At 33.9% G+C, this 23,733-nt stretch overlaps 1 protein-coding gene across 16 annotated transcripts in view; it reads right to left on the reverse strand.

Moving 5' to 3' along the window:
* The window catches only part of LOC135225223 (rho GTPase-activating protein 45-like), a 617,019-nt gene that overhangs the window by 282,589 nt on the left and 310,697 nt on the right, over positions 1-23,733 (reverse strand). For all 16 annotated transcript variants that reach the window (XR_010316935.1, XR_010316936.1, XM_064264541.1 and 13 more), the window contains one exon: positions 12,205-12,348. Coding sequence is in view for 14 of the 16 variants with exons in the window: in XM_064264541.1 (XP_064120611.1) it covers positions 12,205-12,348 (144 nt within the window). In the remaining 2 variants the exon portion in view is untranslated. The remainder of the gene's footprint in view (positions 1-12,204; positions 12,349-23,733) is intronic.

Raw genomic sequence — 23,733 nt, forward strand, 5'->3', positions numbered from 1 at the left:
AATCTCTATATTCCTACGCGTGGTCCAGTAAAGTTTATCAATATGTTACACACACACACACACACACACACACACACACACACACACATATATATATATATATATATATATATATATATATATATATATATATATATGTATGTATGTATGTATGTATGTGTGTGTGTGTGTAACATATTGATAAACTTTACTGAAAACGCGTAGGAAATATAGAGATTAATAGCACAAGCCCATTATTTACAAAGTACAGTCGTTTGCATCACGAGTAATTATCCTCCTATAACTATATAATCTGTGGGTTTGGGTGTCGTTGCGAGAATGTTCGACATGAACACAAAACAATTCCCTACACGAAAGAAAAAAAAAATCTCAATTTTACGATTTTGTAAATCATGCAAAGAAATCCTTCTCGCGGTCAGCTTCATGTATTAATTACTGTTCAGTGAAGAACGATACTCCTTTTCAGAAAGAGCGCAGAAAATCACCGTTGTTGTTGTTGTAGTGGTTGGTAATGTTAGGGCGGCTACATTTACATCGAAAAATGTTGGTTTTCTCGTGAAATAGGGTAAGCAAACAATTATCTGTTCATCATCAATAAGGATCAGTTGCAATATCAGTCTAAATATTAAAAAAAGAAACGCCGCTATGGCAGTATAATATCGTTTTGTCATGAAACATAAGGTTTCGAACAGTGATAAAAGAACTGGATACCTTAATATAAATAAATAAAGAAATGTCGAAGAGATATCGGCCATCGAAAACGAAAAGAAAAATTGTATTTATTGGATCCACCAATACGATACTCGCCTAACCTAAACTAACTTGGCCTTATACGCGACCTGAATCGGTAAGGGAGAACTAGTGCTGACAAAAGACCATCAGGCCATGATGATCTGACAACTACAGCAAGACTGAGGAAAAGAGATTAAATAAAATTTTATTCGACAATCTTTTGTTTCCCGACAAATGATTGCAATACGCCCTTAAGGAGCCTTGCCCATTTGAATTTCTCTTTTCATTTTGGTTTCACTTACAATTTATAACAGTTTTCGTCGACTGCCACTGTTCTTCTCTTGTTTATCTATTTTGGTTTGAAGACACACGCCCATCCGATTAAGAGGATATTTCCCCTATACGCGAATGCACTTTGTTAACAATACTAATAACTATTATGAACATCTGGGAGAGACTTTCTGCGCAAGTGCGAAATCTTTGGGTTTCGAATGATAGTCGTTCGCTGCGGAACATTTCACGGTCAAATATTTCTTCATCAGGAATAATCTAAAACTGGTTAAGGTTAGATCTGGATTTTTTGATCGATTTGCAAGGGATACACGACTAACAAGACAGCATTAATAATTAATACTTCACGAAATAAACAGATACGCCAACGTATTAGTTAATGTCTTTAAAACTATGTTTACACACTAATTACAAATTTAACTTAATTACACAACAATTCCAATAAGAATTCAACTCGGTTATCTGATCATTTCTTCTTAAAAAAACGATTCACTCAAAATAGATCATTTCTTGTTAAAAAAAGGATCCACTTAAAATATAAACTCAGAAGCGTATTTACATCTAAATGCATAAGTAGCACAGACATCAAAATACAATACTGGAGAAGTGAAAATAAAATAAGTCCCTCCCATGAAATCAAGTTAGGATTACCGTCAACACTTACAAAATAATTGATAACAGGGCAAAACTTCCATAGAGCTTCCTGCCTGAATACAGTAATCCTTAAAATCTGTCATAAAAACGAATTACCTTTTTTCTCATCTTTTTAGTACCATGTAATCTTACTTGGCGCTTAGGGCATCAGACATAATCCTTCGGAAGCTTAAATCCAGTCGATAACGAAACAGGTCAAAGTCATAAAGAAGTCTTACTTAAAGTAAAAATGAGCGTTTTTAAAACTATAGGGCTCATAAATATCGCTAATCCAGAAACGAACTTTTTGTTCCTTTTTTTTATTCGCTAGTCTAGCAGGCAGCACATTCTTCCTTAATATGATCAACATGATGCTGAAGAGAGAGAGAGAGAGAGAGAGAGAGAGAGAGAGAGAGAGGAGAGAGAGAGAGAGAGAGCGCGCGCATTAATATGAAGAGACAATAAAGGTTAGACGTCGTGTTATTTTCACCACGTCTCTGATTTACCGTGACAACAATTCCATCTCGTCTTGCGTTTTTAATAGATCCTCATGAGTCACTCATTAAATAGGAGGCTTGAAAGAAAAGGTCTCCCTCACATCTTTACGCTGAGCATAAATGCTTCTGACATATCCACGCTATTAATAAATGGATTCTCTTCTCCACAGTTTACCCGACAACAACTTTTTCTTATCCGTTACAAAACGTCTGGAAAATTGGTCGACATTATTTGGCAAAAATGTAAAATGTAAAAATACCTAAAAATGAAAAACAATATATAATGACGTACTTTATTAATATACTTAGGTATATATATATATATATAATATATATAATTATATATAATAATATAATATATATATAATAGATGTATAGATGTGTGTTGTTTAAATGTCTCTTCATGTCTACAAACACCCCAAGTAAAAACAAAACCGAACGCAGCACCAAAAATAGAACACAAAAAATTCATTGGATGACCTGAATTTAGCACAGGAGTAATGGTGGCGGGGGGGGGGGGGGGGGGGGGGGGGGGGGGTAGATGGTGGTGGTGTACCAATGTGAGTAAAACTGTCATGTTCAGAAGAACCTGGTGTGGTTGACGGCTTCTGGGATCAGAGAGAGAGAGAGAGAGAGAGAGAGAGAGGACGGAGATCACAAGGGAGAATCTTTTCGGAAGGAAGGATTAAAAGAGAGAAGAGATGTGAATGGGAGGAAACGGGGGAAGAAGACCACGAAGGAGAGAACCCAGTCAAAGGGGAGGGAAAAAGTAAAAATAGGAAGAGAGACTAAAAAGGAACTGGAAGAAACAGATTGAGATGGAGAACAACAGGAGAGCGGAAAAAACAGTAAAGGAGTAAAGAAAGGGGACGAGTTGAGAGAAAAGGAGGAGAGGCACTGAGGAATTAGAGAAACGAAGCAGTAAAAAGAAAAAACATCCTTAGAAACAAGAAAGGAAACGGAAGAGAACAGGAAACAAAGACTGGAATTAAATACAAAAGGTTAACAAATTGATATGCAGCTCGTCAAACTTATTGTTTTTTTTACCAACAAGCCGTTTACCCTGAAAGGGTTGTTCCAGAGAAAATCAACTTAACTGGCATCACAATCTGTAGTTGCTAAATGAACGATAGAGCTGAAGTGTAGTGTAGAGAACAGCCATAAAATGAGTCCACTCACACACCTACACAAAGACGGCTCATCAGCAGGGTGTTGAAAGTCATAAAGCTATATCTGTTTCCAAAGGGATTTGGTCCAAAAACGGTAACGAGAGACGCCCTGATAACTTAAGCAGATCATCATTGTCTTTAGACAAGAGAAAGCAATAATAAACAAGTAAAACATGAGCCGAAGTTTATTCGACGCAATCGAGTTTTCTGCACGGCGTATAATCAAGGCCAACAAAAACAGATCTATCTTTCGGTGGTTTTGGTATTATGCTGCATCAGCCGCGCCCCATGAAACTCTCAGCCTGTGTTGTTTAGTTGCCAGACTCACGATCATGGAGAATGTTAACCTTAATTAAAATAAAAACTTCCGTGGCTAGAGGGTTGCAATTTAGTATGTTTGATGATTGGAGGGTGGTGATCAAAAAAAAAAAAAAAATCAACAACAAAAATTTGCTGCCCTCTAGCCTCAGAAGATTTTAAGATCTGAAGACGGACAAAAAAAAAGTGCGGAAGGACAAAGTCATCTAAATAGTTTTATTTTGCAGAAAACTAAAGACGATCCCATATCGAAGGCTAAAGTATTGCAGAAAAGGTTTAAATGGATGAAGATCAAGTTTAGAGCTTCCTAATACACAGCCATTCTTGTAGCAATCAGACGTAAACAGATCTATAGCGGTCCAGATCACAGGTCAAAGACATATCAATGTGGAAGACGAAGAAGAATGACTGACAAAATATGGAGAATATGAAATCTGAATACAAGGTTACAGAATACAGCAAGAAGGGGCGCATATGCTGATTTTATAAGTTCAGGAAGATAAGCAGCAGAAAAGAAATAAGCGCAAAGAAAGTAACAACACTCAAGATGAGAGCAAGAAAAAAATATGACCGCTAAAAGGAAAAAGTGAGTAGTATGAATAATAATAATAATCCGTCAACAGCCAGTGAAAAACGCGCATTCAGAGCGACAGGAAACATTCTCTGAACATTCGAGCGTTAAAGAGACGGATTAAATGGGGGCCAGAATAAAGGGAGCTCTATGAGAGAGAGAGATGAAGGGATTAGCCTCTGTTCAATTGCGGAAGAGAGAGAGAGGAGAGAGAGGAGAGAGAGAGAAGAGAGAGAGGATAGAGAGAGAGAGAGAGAGAGAGAGAGAGAGAGAGGCACTAAACCCGATGACTCATTTACCTGATTGAAGTTCTAATAAGGAGGATGGAGCAGTGAATGGGACTGATGGAGACGAGGTGAGAACGACTAAAGGTCAAGGAGATAAAAGGACTTATTACGACGTCTCTTATTGTCACCTTTTACGATGTCTATTATTATCACTTTTATTTGGTATGCAGGATTTTAACACACACACACACACTGTGTATATATATATATATATATATATATATATATATATATATATATATTATATATATATATATATATATATATATATATAGTATTATATATATTATTATATATATATATTATATATATATATATATATATATATTATATATATATATATATATATATATATATATATATATATATATATATATATATATATATATATATATATATATAGTCTACACCTCCCCCTCTTGCAAATATTCATAACTTCAAGTTTCTGGAGTCTCTCTTCACTATAACCCGGTCTGGTAACAACTATTCACAACCTATCATTCACAAATTACTTTATTTTACTCAGACGTTTGTACCTTTGTGTAATTTCATGTCTCTGACTTCTTGTATAACTCCATCCATAAAGACATTGAACTGCCATGAAAGTTTTGCACCAAACAAGTCCCTCTCACCATTATATGCGGCACTTCCATAGAAAAAACTTGACTGCTCACAACTGAACATCCATTCCATATATTATTTCCATACCATATATTCTCTTCACCCTCCACATTCCATTTATCAATCTTATTATAATCTTTTCTTTGGTCCGCGCTTGCAATAAACATCCTTTTAATCATCCTTTTTCTTGTCAAAACCTACACAGGGTCATCTGCTACATACTCTCCGTCAACGTCCTTCCATACACCTTCCCTCACAGACTTAAGTACTACTGTGCCCGTAGAATTATGACTGTCATCTTTTATCACCTATACCTTTACATAAAGAAACAATTTTAGGCTCTCACCCATTCCTTCAGAACCTTTCCTCATCTTCTAAATATATTTTGCAAGTTCTGAACAGCCACACAATCACGCTATCAGCAACAAAACTGCAGGATTTCACGTGTAATCCTATCACATCCTCAGCAGCCACAAAACAGTCTAGTAGGTGCTAAAAGATTTAGAAGAAAGTATATTGATCAACCTATCAATAAAACCAAAGAATTGTAAAGATAGTTAAAAATCAAACAACATAGTTTCGCATGTAATTGTCAAAATGGACATAGCATACGACAAATTCGAAGCAAAGATATCTTAAATCCTTGTAAATAGCCTGCGTGGAAAATTATATCCTTGTAAAAATAGCCTATGATGATAATCAAATCCTTGTAAACACCCTGCAAAGAAAATTAAATTCCTGCAAATGCCATGCGGAGGAAAAATAATCCTTGTAAATAGCCTTGCGTGGAAAATTAAAATCCTTTGTAAATAGCCTGCGAAGCAAAAATTAAATTCCCCTGTAAAATATCCTGCGAAAGGGAAAATTAAATCCTTGTAAAATAAGCCTGCGTGATTAAATCCCTTGGTAAAATTAAGCCTGCCGAGGAAAATTAAATACTTGTAAATAGCCTGCGTGAAAAATTAAATCCCTGTAAATAGCCTACAAGCAAAATTAAATCCCTGTAAATAGCCTGCGAGGAAAATTAAATCCTTGTAAATACCCTGCGAGTAAAATTAAATCCTTGTAAATAGCCTACGAGGAAAATTAAATCCTAGTAAATAGCCTACCGAGGGGAAAAATTAAATCTTAAAAATAAAGCCTGCAAGCAAAATTAAATCCTTGTAAATAGCCTGTGTGGAAAATTAAATCCTTGTAAATAGCCTACGAGGAAAATTAAATCCCTGTAAATAGCCAGCGAGCAAAATTAAATCCTTGTAAATAGCCTGCGAGGAAAATTAAATCCTTTTAAATAGCCGGCGTGGGAAAAATTAAATCCTTGTAAATAGCCTACCGAGGAAAATTTAAAATCCCTGTAAATAGCCTGCGAGCAAAATTAAATCCTTGAAATAGCCTGCGAGCAAAATTAAATCCCTTGAAATAGCCTGCGAGCAAAATTAAATCCTTGTAAATAGCCTGCGAGGAAAATTAAATCCTTGTAAATAGCCTGCGAGGAAAATTATATCCTTGTAAATAGCCTACGAGGAAAATTAAATCCCTGTAAAATAGCCTGCGAGGTAAAATTAAATCCTTGTAAAATAGCCTGCGAGGAAATTTATCCTTGTAAAATAGCCACGAGAAAATTAAATCCCTGTAAATAGCTGCAGCAAAATTAAATCCTTTGTAAAATAGCCTGCGAGGAAAATTAAAATCTTGTAATAGCTCGTGGAAATTAAATCCTTGTAAATGCCTGCGAGGAAAATTAAATCTTGTAATAGCCTGCGAAGGAAAATTAATATCCTTGGTAATAGCCTACGAGGAAAATTAATCCCTGTAATAGCCTGGCGAGCAAAATTAAATCCTTGTAAATACCCTGCGAGTAAAATTAAATCCTTGTAAATAGCCTACGAGGAAAATTAAATCCTAGTAAATAGCCTACGAGGAAAATTAAATCCCTGTAAATAGCCTGCAAGCAAAATTAAATCCTTGTAAATAGCCTGTGTGGAAAATTAAATCCTTGTAAATAGCCTACGAGGAAAATTAAATCCCTGTAAATAGCCAGCGAGCAAAATTAAATCCTTGTAAATAGCCTGCGAGGAAAATTAAATCCTTGTAAATAGCCTGCGTGGAAAATTAAATCCTTGTAAATAGCCTACGAGGAAAATTAAATCCCTGTAAATAAAGCCCTGCGAGCAAAATTGAAATCCTTGTAAATAGCCTGCGAGGGAAAATTAATCCCTTGTAAAATAGCCTCGAGGCCCAAAATTTAAATCGCTTGTAAATACCTGCGAGGTAAAATTTAAATCCTTGTAAATTTAGCCTCGAAAGGTTGAAAATAAATCCTTAAAAGTAAAATAGCCTAACCGAAAAGGAAAAAATTAAATCCCTTGTAAATAGCCTGACCGAAAGGCAAAATTAAAAAATTTCCTTGAAATAGCCTGCGAGGCCAAAATTAAATCCTCCTTGTAAATTAGCCTCGAGGAAAATTAAATCCCTTGTTAAATAGCCTGCGGAAAATTTAAATCCTTGAAATAGCCTGCGAGGAAAATTAAATCCTTGTAAATAGCCTGCGAGGAAAATTAAATCCCTGTAAATAGCCTGCGAGCAAAATTAAATCCTTGTAAATAGCCTGCGAGGAAAATTAAATCCTTGTAAATAGCCTGCGTGGAAAATTAAATCCTTGTAAATAGCCTGCGAGGAAAATTAAATCCTTGTAAATAGCCTGCGAGGAAAATTATATCCTTGTAAATAGCCTACGAGGAAAATTAAATCCCTGTAAATAGCCTGCGAGCAAAATTAAATCCTTGTAAATAGCCTGCGAGGAAAATTAAATCCTTGTAAATAGCCTGCGCGGAAAATTAAATCCTTGTAAATAGCTGGCGAGGAAAATTAAGCAAGACATGTCTAAGATAAAAAGCCAGTACAAAAACTTTGGGAGTAATCCAGTGTCATCACGGCAATCTGTGCAAATTGACTGTGAAGTGTTCTGATGCTGGATTTTATTTGGTGTAGCATAATGAACCCTATATTACATGGTTGGCTTAGGGAACACTATACAAAAGAGGGTTGTACGTATTATACTGGTGGTCTATCTGGTGTTAGACAACCAGCACTAAAAAATCATGATGACACAAGAAAAAATCATGACATGCATAATGAATGAGTTTGAAACCGTTACAGCCATTCTGAACAGATACTTTTATCTCAAAATGTAATATAAGATTTGCATTCATGTTTTGCCCTTATGTTAAAGTTCCACTATAATTATTACAATTTGTAAAAAAATGTATATATAACAAATTAATAAAACAAAAATATAAATATTTATATATGATAATGGATGGGAATGCAGTCTTTCATAAAAAAAAAGTACTTAAATAAATCCAAAATATGGTTAGGTTATGCTGTACTTTCGTCATAATTTCTAGCAGTTGTAAATGTAAAAGTATCCATAACATAAAGGATATAAAAATAAGAAAACTAAGAAACGGATGACGATGATACAAGATCCATGATACGCAAACTGATTTGTATTGCGAATTAGTAACAGTCACCCCTATATGCAAAATTCTCTCTCAATGTCAGTAATCGAAAACGGAAAGAAAATGGTCATATTACACGGGAGGCTTAAATGTTTCATTAAGCTTCTCCCAAGCGCAAGTTTGTTGTACCAAGTAGCCTAAATACACTGAGTAACGACAAGTTTTTGTTAAAATATTCACTACACGATGAACACACTTTCATAAAATTGATGGTGACCGAGAATGATAAAAAAAAATAACTTTCATAATATACTGACTACTAAACACGATGAAGGTTAACAATTATGGCGAGTATTTGTGTGTGCTGGCTACTTACTGATAAAAAACATCTCAATTAAATGCAATTTTCTGCAAATTCTTAAGTTGCAACTTGAATCTGGAACCGCGTAACTATATTTGGAATTTCTTATCACAGAAGCGTATGCGCTGACGCCACAGCTAAATCACCAGAACGGAAACCACACATACTGTTAGCAGTAGGTATATGCTATTCGAAAGTTGTACGTCATATCCAAACGATGATAAATTACGTTTGAGTTTTTTTTTATGTAGAAATACTAAAAAATTAAAAAAAGTAGGATTCATGATAAAAAGGTAACTTCATTACCGTTCACGAAAATGAAATGCGTATGATACAGACGCTTAAGAATGCAAATGAAGATAAAAGTATATGATACATAAAACGATGATAAAAGTATATGATACAAAAAAAAACTAAGAATCCAGGACCCAGAATTCTGGCAAATGATAGTAATCATAAGATGAAACCATGATAGAAATCATGAAATGAAACCAATCATAAAAAAGAAAAATTCCCTTAAATACTCATCGCAAGTAAAAATGAGTAGTACACCAAAACAAAAAAACAGATTGCATTTACATAATAAATATTCTAGTTTCTACAATCGTTAGATCGACTATCGTAACACAACTTCTAATGACATAAAATTGGACATAAAACAAATCTACTGGAGAATCGATTTGTCTCCGATGACGTCACGGCCATGAGTTATGAGAGCTACATGGATCACACCACAGGAAACTAGCAATGTGTAAGACATAGATAAGATCAACAGCACCAATATGCAATAAATGTGTCTCGCTGTCGAAAACTTCTCTGTTCCAGAGGTCCTCCTTTATTCCTCACACCATTGGACCGTGGAAGAGCCTTCAGAAGTTCAAGGTGAAGATTTAATGCATAACTACCGTAATACTATTCTTCTTGCATTTTTATCTATTTATCAATCTCTTCCTTTTGTATTTCCCTTTACCTCCTCTTCCTTCTTCCTAATGAACATACATTCTTTGAAGCTTGAATTTCAAGTGAATGGCCCTCTGTGGTCTTTTTCCATATGAATAAATTTCATCTTCTGAATAATAATAAGGATTAATCCCATTGACCATCAGCTCAGGATATCAGAGCGACAAGAGGGGATTGGCAACTCTCAAGGAAACCAGAACAGCCATCACATAAATGACAGCTCAACGAGTAGTAGTTCCAGAAGACTGCTGGGCCTTGACCCAGGCTAACATCCCGAACATCTCTTGAAAATGGGCCACAGATAGGGCCTGAAAGTACTCGAGTGTGTAGTAAAACTAAATGTAAATACTTAGAAGTAAACAAGTTACAAAGTAAATTTGTGGGTTTCTTTTTCAATCTTCAGAAGAAAACTGAAAGAAGTTTTTGTTTAGTTGTTAATAATAATAACATCCCGAACATCTCTTGAAAATGGGCCACAGATAGGGCCTGAAAGTACTCGAGTGTGTAGTAAAACTAAATGTAAATACTTAGAAGTAAACAAGTTACAAAGTAAATTTGTGGGTTTTTTCTTTTTCAATCTTCAGAAGAAAACTGAAAGAAGTTTTGTTTGTTAGTGTTAATAATAAATAATAATAATAATAATAATAATAATAATAATAATAATAATAATAATAATAATAATAATAATAATAATAATAATAATAATAATAATAAAGATGAATCTCTTCTTTAACTTTTGTACATTCCTTGCTACCTTCCTTCCTTCACTTATTGTGCGATTCACATCTCTTACTATCGTCCATTATATAAATTCACATACACCTGAGTTTAGACTTTCCCAATATTTCTCCATTCGTATTAACATTATTTTTTGCTGCTTCCTGCCATTTACCATCGTAATCTGACTCCTTTTCGCATTAACTCTCAATATCTCCTCTTGCAAAACACTTTCAGTGTACTCGTAGTACATATTGTTGTCTTATCATCCTCATCATTCAAAAAATAAAACCCCTTTTTCAAGTTCCATCCAGTTTCACATTGAACGTCACTCTTGCTTTTTTTTAGAATTGTATTTGCATTGAAGTATTTTTGTGTTGTAAAAGATGGTAGCTTTATTAGTTGGGAACTTGTCTTTGAAAACTGTCTTTGCTCTTAAAATTATCACTTCAAGTTGATACCATCTTACTGTTTAATATGGCTACTCAATAAAGATATCCGATTAAAACATTATGCTCATAAGGAATGTGGCCTCTCCAAGGGTCAATGTCGTCTTCCAAGGGAAAACATAAGTCTGATTACGTTTACAGTTCCTCTGGAACTGGGTTGTTGAAATGCTAATGTCAAGATGTGCTGTTATGAATTCTATTTACATATTCCTTACGGTATTCATGAAAAATAGTTTATTTCCATGAACACATTGAAGGATACCTTCACATACCTTCACAACAGCACATCTTGACGCTAGCACTTTAACAGGCCAGTTCCAAATTGGAAAAATGTGAGATCTTGGTCTAACAAATTGTCAAGGTCATTAAAGTTTGGCATGATTACATTTTTCTTGCCAAGACGCATCTGGTTATGCAATTATATAAAGCATCCTGCACGAGGTTAAAAAATAAAATAAATGCATAATCAAGAAATGTGAAGCCAAGGTCATATTATGGTAATCAAGTTCATCAAATTTTGGCCTGTTTTAACTTTTCCCAACGTGACACCTATCAAATTAATTCAAGAAAATGGAACAAACATAATTTCAAGAAATGGGAAGTCAAAGCCATATAGTAGAAAGTCCAAACCCATGAAATTTTGGCATTGTTGAAATGCTCTTACTAACATTTATCTGAGATGAATACGTCATGAAGATATCTAACAGTTTTCTTTGAAACCTAATGAAAAACAGGGGTGACTGAAGAGGCACATGACCAACACTATAGGTACGCTCTGGCTATCTAAAAGGTGATAAACACTCAGTCAGATAAAACCTCGAGTACCATGCTGACAAGAATGAGTGTTGTGTGAAAATTACGAGATATTCTTGAGGTAATGAAGGACGCATTTAATTCAAAAACAACATTAATGACGAAGACCATTTCATTAAAGAAAACCGAGCCCGCTGATGAACCAAATGACGGCCCTAACATGATGATTAGAGATGAGCTCGCCTAACGGAATTAATCAAACACTAATCCATGTATATAATGTAAATTAGCCATAGTCTATAACAAATTCATGGTCAGAAATTAAAAGACGTCAAATTTTAAATTTCTCTAACAACTAATACAAACTCAAATGTTAGTACTTACCGTTGACGTGGGAAATAAGGTGGGATGCGGCAGCCAAAAGTTCATTGTGCTGAATTGGGCTGTATTTTTCCAGAATGGATCTCAGAATTCTCAAGACCTCTCCAAGACGCTCGTGGGCTGCTACCCTCAAGGTCTCGTATTTATCTGCAAGACAAAATACAATAGTTAACAATCGACATTCAAAGAAAACGAGTCATTCTCAAATTTCAAAGAAAATGGAAACTAGAGGCATATCTAAAGAAAACCTCTATTAAGCCGAGACAAATTATGTCAAGGATATTTTTTTCAAAGTTCATTTTAACGTTTTTAGAGAAATCTTTCTTTAAAAAAAAAAAATCTATTTATTTATTATTTTAAAATTCAAAAGCTGAAAACTGCTTGAGACCCTTTGTCATCAACCAAAAAAATAAATGAATAAACTATCAGTTGTGCATGCTTACTTTCTATAGCACTGCACAAATAGCGACTGAATTTTATTATCGATAATTCCCTTTCTGTGATGAAAAAAAGGACTTAAACATTTCAAAATAGCACACTTTTTAGTTTCAACAAAATCAAGAAAACTTGCGTCTAGACATAACACCATACCTTATCGTTATAAACACGACTTACTGTTTTATATCAGATTTCTTAATTGACTAGCCATATTAAACAATTAGACATTAACAACTCAAGATTATCATTTTTAGAGCAGAGGCAGTGTTCAAAGACAAGTTTATAGCTAATAAAACTGTCTTATTTTACAACACAAAAAAAAAAACTTCAGTAAAAATGCAATTCTAAAACAAAAAAAAAAAAAAAAAAAAAACGCGAGTGACGTTCTGTATGAGATTTGATGGAACTTGCAGCAGTCAAGGAATGTATGCGATAGTGAACGGTGCTGTTTTTCTCCAAGGGCCATTCCCTACTAAGGGAAATGTATAATTTTTAATGAATGAATAACAAACACATAGTGCGCGCACAAGCGAGACCTTACCTTACAGACCTTACAGTTCGTTCGGGTTGCCCCAGGTCCCTCAGTGTGAGGCGCCTCTAATGTCTACCAGAGAGTTGCTAGTACATCTTCCGGTATATTTTGCATCTTCCAATCTTGGATGGTCTGGGATGCAGTTTAGATATTTGTCGAGCTTATTCTTAAACACATCTACGCTCACTCCTGATATATTCCTCAGATGAGCTGGCAACGCATTGAATAGACGCTGCATTATCGATGCTGGTGCGTAGTGGATTAATGTTCTGTGTGCTTTCCTTATTTTTCCTGGTATAGTTTTGGGCACTATTAATCTACCTCTGCTTGCTCTTTCTGATATTTTTAGTTCCATGATATTTTCTGTTATTCCTTCTATCTGTTTCCATGCCTGAATTATCATGTAGCGTTCTCTTCTCCTTTCTAGACTATATAATTTTAAGGATTGTAGTTTTTCCCAGTAGTCTAGGTCCTTAACTTCTTCTATTCTAGCTGTAAAGGACCTTTGTACACTCTCTATTTGTGCAATATCCTTTTGATAGTGTGGGTACCATATCATATTGCAATATTCAAGTGGACTACGAACATATGTTTTATAAAGCATAATCATGTGTTCAGCTTTTCTTGTTTTGAAGTGCCGTAACAACATTCCCATTTTTGCTTTACATTTTGCCAACAGAATGGCTATTTGATCATTGCATAACATGTTCCTATTCATCATCACACCAAGGTCTTTAACTGCTTCCTTATTTGTGATTGTCTCATTATTAGGTCCCCTATATGCATATAGCTTTCCTTCTCTGTCTCCATAATTTATTGATTCAAATTTATCAGAGTTAAATACCATCCTATTTACCTCTGCCCAATCATATACTTTGTTAAGGTCTCTTTGTAGAGCGTTCCTATCTTCATCACAAGTAATTTCTCTACTTATTCTTGTGTCATCAGCGAAACTACTCACTACCGAATCCTTAACATTACTGTCTATGTCTTCAATCATAATAACAAACAATATTGCAGCTAGCACCGTACCTTGTGGCACACCGGATATTACCTTGGTTTCATCCGATTTCTCATCGTTTGCAATAACTATCTGTTTTCTGTTGTGTAAAAATTCTTTTAACCATCTTCCTACTTTATCTACGATATTGTGTTTTCTAATTTTCTTTGCTAATATATTATGGTCTACTTTGTCAAAAGCTTTTGCAAAGTCTAGATAAACCACATCTGTTTCATTTCCGCTTTTCATATTTTTGAATATGTTCTCACGGTGGACTAACAGTTGGGTTTGTGTACTTTTTCCGGGTACGAAACCGTGTTGTCCTATATTAAACAAATTATTTTTTATTAAATGTTTCATAATATTTTTCTTCATTACCCTTTCATACACTTTCATAATATGTGATGTTAGACTCACAGGCCTATAGTTACTTGCCTCTAGTCTTGATCCACTTTTGAAAGTAGGGGTGATATATGCTAATTTGTGCTCATCATAAATCTTGCCTGTATCTACACTTTGTCTTAATAATATTGCAAGTGGCTTTGCGATAGAATGAACTACTTTCTTTAACAAAATAGCAGGGACTCCATCCGGCCCTGCAGCAGCTCCATTTTTAATTTCATTAATTGCCTGCACAATATCAGCTTCATTAATTTCTATGTCAGCTAAATATTCACTATTTTCGTCCCTTACTTCTATATCATTATCTTCATTATCTATTCTAGGGGTGAATTCTCTCTTATATCGTTTTCTGCCAGTATGTTGCAAATTTCCTTTTTTTCATTCGTTAATCTCCCTTCAATTCTCAGAGGGCCTATTTCTATTCTTCTTTTATTCATCTTCTTCGCATATGAGTATAATAGTTTGGGGTTTTGCTTGATATTTAATAGGGTTTTTTCTTCCAAGTCCCGTTTTTCATTTTCTTTTGATTGTATAATCTTTTGTTCTGCATTTTCTATCTTACTTTTTAGTTCTATAACTTTCCATGCATTTTTTTCTTTTGCAAGACCTTTTTTCCACTTTCTGATTTTCTGGAACAAGATCCTTCTGTCTCTTGGTATGCATGAATGATGTTTTACTTTTCTTCTTCGGTATATATTTATCCACTATTTTCTCCAATATTTTATATAATATCTCCGTATTTACCCTTATGTCATCACTTACGAAAATGTTATCCCAATCTTTGTTTAATTCTTCATTAATTTCTGACCATTTTATATTTTTACTGTAGAAGTTGTATTTTCCATATCCTTCCCACTTTTTCATTTCTTGCTTATCTCTATTTTCACTTGCTTTGGAATGAACTGTTAATTCTATGACATTATGATCTGAAATACTCGCATTATAAACTATTATTTCTTTAACATAATTCATCTCGTTCACAAATACTAGGTCTAAAGTATTTTCCTTTCTTGTTGGCAGGTGATTTATTTGTTGAATGTTGTATTCTAGTAGCATATCTAATAGCTTTTCAAATTGCCTCTTATCTTCTGCACTACTATTACTCTCTTTTTTATATGTATAAGTACAACCACAGTCTCCTATTCGTTCTTTCCATTCTACGAAAGGAAAGTTGAAGTCACCAGATAGGAGAATAGTCCGGTCCTTGTGATTTCTACATATATCATCCAATTTTTCAATTATTAAGTCAAACTCTTTAGTATTAGGAGGTCTATATATTACTATGTTTCATCAATTTTCAGATTTAAATTCTACCGCTATTAGTTCACATTCTGAGTTACTATATTTCTCATATATTTTTCCTTGTTTTTTGTCTTTCCCATATATTGCGGTTCCCCCTTGATTCCTATTTTTTCTATCTGATCTATAAGTTTGGAACCCTTTTATTTGATCATCATTCCCAGTCTCTTGGGAATACCAGGTTTCACTTATATTCATTATATCTATTTTCTTTTCATTTTGGGTTAGTTCTTCTAAGTACTCTATTTTTCTTTTTGAGTTACTCGTAACTAAACCCTGCGCATTCATCACTATGATGGTTTGCGTGTTTTCTCCTTCATTTAATATTGGTAGTAATAAGGATTTTCCCATGTCTCTTTCCTGTTCTGGTATGTTGTTCTTTTTTTCATTTCCAGAAATTCTGACATTAAAAAATCGAACTTTTCCATAATATTTGATCTTCCTTCATCATAATTATTCATTTTGTGTCTGAATCTGCAATTTTCTCCGTTTCTGCAATATCCTCTTGCATAATAAATACAGTTATTATCTCTTGAGTAGAATTTCGGAGCTGATGCTTTGAAATTTTTTGCTGACACTCTGCATATCCATTGGTGGTTTGCTTTTCTCTTTTACCTGATATTCTTGATTTCTCTCTTTATTTGTTTGTTTCTTTCTTATTTTGGATTTTATTACTTGGTTGGTTATTTATTTGATTATGATTCATGGCTACAGGGTGCATATATTTGCATTTTTTGTCGAACTTACATCCTTTTACTTCTTTTAGGTTTTTACATATTTTTGGATGCAGATCTCTGCAATCATCCCCATAGCCATCTAAGTATGCACATTTACCATATATTTCATAGTTTTGACATACCTTAGGATGTTTGTAGTAACATCTTTCTCCAAATCTGCAATTCCCTCTTTTCAAAAGGTTGCAGATTTTGTCTTCTTGTCTATTTTTTCCTCTTTCCCGTCATTGTGTAGATCTGGGTAGAGCCTCTTCGGGATTTGCTTTGTTTTCTGTTGTCATATCGTAATTTATTTCTTCGTCAGGTATGCTTGCTTTATTGCCTCATATGTAGTATCAATGAGTATCTCTGCATGCTTACTTTTATCTTGTTCTTTGTTTTCCTTATTTTTTTTCTGTCATTTCATTTTTGTTTACTTCTCTTCCGTTTTCCTCTTCTTCTTTTCTTCTTCTTCTTCTTCTTTTTCTCTTCTTATCCTCAACTATTTGTACATTCAATCTTGATTTAATAACATTGTCTATCCATGATAGACATGTTGAACAAAAAAATTCTTGTATCTTTTCTCAAATCTTGCATTACCTCAGCACACTGTGGATGGGTCGGAATGTTGCATGCAGTGCACATTTTCTGATTAGGTTTTGTGGATTGACTATGCTATACCAAACCTTACACAGTTTGCATGCTTTTGGCATTCTTTTTCCTAATGCATCAATTAGGATATTCACAAGATTCACCTTATTCATTTTCTTTGTCGGAATATGTTGGTTTATGTATATTTTCTTTACGAGTCTCTTGACCACTTGGATTTTATTTGGAACTTCTTCAATTATTTTCAAGATGTTTTCATTAGATTTGTTCCAGTTTGAAGGATTATATCCTTCTAATATATCTATGAATGCTTTTGTATCTTTTTGGTTAGGACTGTTGCTGATTTCATAGATGAGAAATGCCAGTTCCCTTCCTGCTACCTCATCGTATTGCGAATCCGCCAAGCAAGCTAAATTACGCCACCTCTTCCCGCAGTTGGAACTTACTGCCATCTTGTTCTGATTTCAGTATTACACTTGTTAAACTAACTTAGAAGACGCTTTATCCTACTATTTTCACACTAATCTTATCACCGATAGTTCACGAACACTTCTAGATATTTCTCAAATTCTAGTCGTATGTTAAACTTGTGATATCTGTTGATTAATCTGACTTCACGCGGGTACGTCTCACCAAGCAAGATGGCTACTACGAGAGAGAGAGAGAGAGAGAGGAGAGAGAGAGAGAGAGAGAGAGAGAGAGCAGTATTTTTCTATTAGTAAAAAACATACAACCGATTACCAACAATAAACTGTTTCCCCTAACAGGCACGATCCCAATGAAAAAAATGAAATAATCCCTGCCAAAATCAAGTATGGACCCGTGTGTAAAAGTAAAAATCCACATTTGATGTTTCACGTACCTACAGATAAGTGCATGTCAGCAGAACATAGTAACCCCTACACATGTGAGCCGTACACTTCGATCACTTTCCTGATTTTAAAGCCCCTTCATACCAGTACCTCTTCCATTCCACATATTCTGGGTTTTCCTCTCCTTCCTACTAACACCGACACGTAATATATTCGGCTATTTAACCCTAACGTATAAAAATGATTGGAACATGCATATATTTTGCATGAAATAAGTAGCAATGATTTATTTACACCTTCGAAAAGCAGATTTACCATATTTTTTCTGAGCGTAAAAAGTGCATTTCTCCATAACTTCAATTTTGGAATTTTTTTACAGCAAAATGTGGAAAAGTTTGCTTAAGGCTATGTTCGCGTCGTTATTTTGACGGTTTATTTTTCTTACTTTGCTTTCCTGAACATATTACTTCAACGTTCAATTATTATGCACCAAAACGACACTTTAACAGCAGTGCCCCATCAAGGAAACTATCTTTACACTGACTGGTTACATAAACCAGAGAATAATACTTCTAAAGTTCTCAATAATCACTAAATTTTTGCATAGAATATACAGTATATAACAATGCCTTATACACCAAAGGAAAGTCAATGTTTTTTCTATCCTTTAGCCTTTTTTGGAAATATACTTAAGAGCATAGAGATTTTTATCAATTATTACCTTATATTTTTCATGTAAGGATTCTTTTTACGATACTTTGCAACTATTCAAATTTCAAATGATAGAAAAATCAGTACCCCGCCATGAAAACTAACTTTACACAAACAAACAAAAATCTAAACGCAAGCACTATTTGTACTGAAGTCATGGAACCAGAACACACCCTTGTCTTAAGCCCACCAAACACTTAACTCAAACAATTTTTAGCAGCTCTCACCAAATACCCTCTAAATCATATATATGTAGATATATCCATATATATATAAATAAAGGTTTTTTTGCCACGAAGGAAAAAAATGAAAAAACGAGTTGGCGAGTACTTCGGTCCTATCGGACCCTTATGAGGCATACTGATTTTACAAGAACACCATAGTCAAAAGAAGGCTTAATTATACAAAACTGACACTACCAAATTAGCCCATAAGGGCGATTTTCACTCTACAGAGAGGAGGAGGAGTCATAGGCTAGCCACACCTTGAAGGATACCCGCGGTAACAAGTGATTCTTCCAGAAAAAACAGTTACATTTGAAAAACAACACGGGAGCATATTACAATTTAATATCATTGAATTTTTACACAAACTTTCCCAACAAAAAATTATTATTAATGAAAAGACGAAAGAAAATTATAAAATATATAATATATATCGAACAAGAGAAAGAGGAGAGAAAATATCGAACCAGAGAGGAGGAGAGAGAGAGAGAGAGAGAGAGAGAGAGAGAGAGAGAGAGAGAGAGAGAAAGACAGAGAGAGAGAGAGAGAAAAAAGGACAGAGAGAGAGAGAGAGCGGAGAGAGAGAGAGAGAGAGAGAGAGAGAGAATTAATAACTATATACATGTGGGGACTAATTTATTAGTTGTTCATTATTTGAGGTCCTTCATAAACATCTTACAAATATATGGGTCCAAAGGTACATTCCAGACTAAGATTTAGGTTGTTTTTATTAGTGATTTGTATAATTGCCGATTCCAGTAAATTTCTGAAACATAATCATTAGATCTAGCAATTACCGAGGCATCACCCAATTAATACAATGAGATTTTTCAACTCAGATGGATAAACAGTGCATTTGAAGTCTGGGCTGTTCTAACTGAATACATATGCTGCTTAACCCGAACACATAAATTCTACTAGACTGACCAAAACGTAAAACGATGGGCAATCCTTACAAGGAATTTTGTAAATGATGTTGTTATTTGTTACGGGACTATTCTAATTAGCATATCTTTAATGGTATTGTTATAAAAGAGAACACTACATTAAATTAAAATGATTTAAATATGATTTTATGGTTTCAAATCCACGAAATAAGGTAAGCTAAGTACATTTTTAGGGATTCTTTTTCAATTAATAGCAAAAAACATTATAAAACTTTTTATGAGCTTTTTGATACAAAATCAATGAAATGAGGTGGGTAGCAGAGATCGTTTCCTATCTTTTTTATGTATTCTATTTCTTGTTCCAGGTATTGTGACTCGTGATACGCAAAGCGCGTAGGAACATAGAAGAAAAAATTGAAATTTTAATATTAAGATGGTGGCCAGAATAAAAATGTACTATGTTAAATTATTTGTGGGTTTTCTATAAATACTGGAATTTGCCATTGGGAAAGATTCTCTATGTATTAATACATCTAGGAAAGGGATGACATTGTTATTTTCAATTTCAACAAGTGAATTTTATGGATGGCACTAAATTATTCAATTTAGACAGTAAATCATTTACATCGATACCACTAGGTAAGACTACTAAGATATCATCGACATATCGGTACCATTTTAAGGGGATAAGTGTGATATTAGGGGGAGGTGTTGTCTCTCAAAAAATTCCATAATATAAGTTTGAAAGGAGAGTGATAAAGGGTAACCCATGGCCATACCAAATATTTGTGGTAATATTCTCCATTAAAAATAAATCTGCAATCACAAATACATAACTTAATTAAGGAAATTATGTGACTAACGGACATAGGCAATTCATGCAGTACAAGCTCATTACTTAAATATTCTAGACAGAGTCAATAGGGACTTTTGGTAAACAAAGAAACATACATCAAAACTGACAAAAATATCGCTAGGGTTTAGTACAATGTTATTTAATTTCTCTACAAGATCAAGAGAATTCCGGATGTGTGAATTAGATACAGTTCCTAGTAGCGGGGATAAACAGTTTAGTAAGATATTTAGATAGTTTATAAGCAATTGACCCTACAGTACTTAATAATTGGGCGCAATAGGTTGTTTTCCTTCCTTATGAGTTTGACTAGGCCTATAAATAAGGTAATAGAGGGACTTTTACAGTTAACTGACACAAAAAGTTTCTTTTTTTTTATCTTTAAGAATTTGTTTGAAATTGATATTAAAGTTTTTTATTTACTTGGTCCAACGGATTTTTTTTGCAAGTTTTTGTAAGTTATTTCATCCTCAAGTAAAGTATGCATGCGTGATATGTAGTCAGTTTTGTCAAAGAACACTAAAAACTATTTGGATTTATCAGCCTTGGTAATGTGTAAGCTATATCATTCTTCAATTATTTTAAACTTTTCCTGTAGCGAGCGGGGAAAGTTATCTTCATGGTAGGCATGCGTAGCAATATATGTCATGCCTTTGATAATGTCTAAATGATTTTGTGGAGATCACCGTTATTTTTCAAACTTATATAAAGGAGTCGCTATTGATAAAGCTGAGGGTTTGCGTACAAATGAAGAAAGGACAGCCCAAAAGCCTATGCGCGCACTGCATTTAATCACTTATTTGTTTGCTCGATAAATTCACCACACAATCACTTCTAGCATTTTTGGTCCAATCACTGGCGTGATTAAGGTTGTTAATTTTCTTTCCAATTTTCTAATTGGAAAGAAAATTAAACAACCTTATCAACGCCAGTGATTTGGACCAAAAAAAAAATGCTAGAAGTGATTGTGTGGTGAATTTATCGAGCAAACAAATAAGTGATAATGCAGTGCGCGCATTAGGCTTTGGGCTGTCTTTTCTTCATTTGTAACAACCCTCAGCTTTATCAATAGCGACATCTTTATATAAGTTTGAAAAAAATACGGTTGATATACCACAAAATCATTTAGACATTATCAAAGGCATGAATATAGTGCTACGCATGCCTACCATGAAGATAACTTCCCCGCTCGCTACAGAAAAGTTTAAAAGAATGAAGAATGATAATAGCTTACACAAAATTACCAGGCTGATAAAATCCAATAGTTTAGTGGTTCTTGACAAAACGACTACAATCACGCATGCATACTTTACTTGAGGAGAAATAACTTACAAAAAACTTGAAACAAAAAATCCGTTTTGGACCAAGTAATAAAAAACTTTAATATCAATTTCAAACAAAATTCTTAAGATAAAAAAAAGAACTTTTGTGTCAGTTAATGTCAAAGTGTCCTCATTACCTTATTTATATGGCCCTAGTCAAAAAAAACTCATAAAGGAAAACAAAACCTATGCGCCCAATTATTAGTACTGTAGGGTCAATTGCTTATAAACTATCTAAAGATATCTTACTAAACTGTTATCCCCCGCTACTAGGAACTGTATCTAATTCACACATCCGGAATTCTCTTGATCTTGTAGAGAAAGTTAAATAAACATTGTACTTAAACCACTAGCGATATTTTGTCAGTTTGATGTATGTTCTTTGTGTACAAAAAAGTCCCTATTGACTCTGTGCTAGAATATTTAAGTAATGAGCTTGTACTGCATGAATTGCCTATGTCCGTTAGTCAATAATTCCTTAATTAAGTGATGTATTTGTGATTGCGATTATTTTTGTTTTAATGGAGAAATATTACCAAAAAACAAAATATTTGGTATGGGCCATGGGTAACCCTTATCACCTTTCCTTTCAAAAAACTTATATGGAACTTTTTTTGCAGAGACAACACCTCCCGAATATCACACTTATCCCCTTAAAATGGTTACCGATATGTCGATGATACTTAGTAGTCTTACCCTAGTGGTATCGATGTATAATGATTTACTGTCTAAATTGAATAATTTAAGTGCCATCCATAAAATTCACTGTTGAAATTGAAAAAATAAACAATGTCATCCCTTCCTAGAGTATTAATACATAGAGGAATCTTTCCAATGCAAATTCAGTATTTATAGAAAACCCACAAAATAAATTAACATATGTACATTTTTTATTTCGGCCACCATTTAATATTAAAATTTCATTTTTTTCTTCTATGTTCCTACGCGCTTTGCGTATCACGAGTCCACAATACTGGAACAAGAAATAGAATACATAAAAAAAGATAGGAAACGATCTCTGCTACCCACCTCATTTAATGATTTATGTTATCAAAAAGCTCATAAAAGTTTTATAATGTTGCTATAATGAAAAGAAAAATCCCTAAAAATTGACTTAGCCTTTACCTTATTTTCGTGGATTTGAAACCATAAAATCAATATTTAAATCATTTAATGTTAATGTAGTGTTCTCTTATAACAATACCATTAAAAAAAAGATATGCTAATTAAGAATAGTCCCGTAACAAATAACAACATCATTTACAAAATTCCTTGTAAGGGATTGCCCATCGTTTTTTACGTGGTCAGTCTAGTAAGAATTTATGTGTTCGGGTTTAAGCAGCATATGTATTCAGTTAGAACAGCCCAGACTTCAAATGCACTGTATCCATCTGAGTGAAAAATCTTCGTATTAATTGGGGTGATGCCTCGGTAATTGCTTAGATCTAATGATTATGTTTCAAGAAAAATTTACTGGAATCGGCAATTATACAAATCACTAATAAAAAAAACCAAAACCTAAATTTCTTAGTCTGGGAATGTACCATTTGGGACCATATTTGTAAGATTGTTATGAAGGACATCAAAATAAACATGAACAAAAAAAAAAAACTAAAAATTAGTCCCACACATGTATATAGTTATTAACCTCTCTCTCTCTCTCTCTCTCTATCTCTCTGCTCTTTGTCTTTTTTCTCTCTCTCTCTCTCTGTCTTTCTCTCTCTCTCTCT

This window comes from Macrobrachium nipponense, chromosome 13 (assembly GCF_015104395.2).
Source record: "Macrobrachium nipponense isolate FS-2020 chromosome 13, ASM1510439v2, whole genome shotgun sequence".
Taxonomy (NCBI): domain Eukaryota; kingdom Metazoa; phylum Arthropoda; class Malacostraca; order Decapoda; family Palaemonidae; genus Macrobrachium; species Macrobrachium nipponense.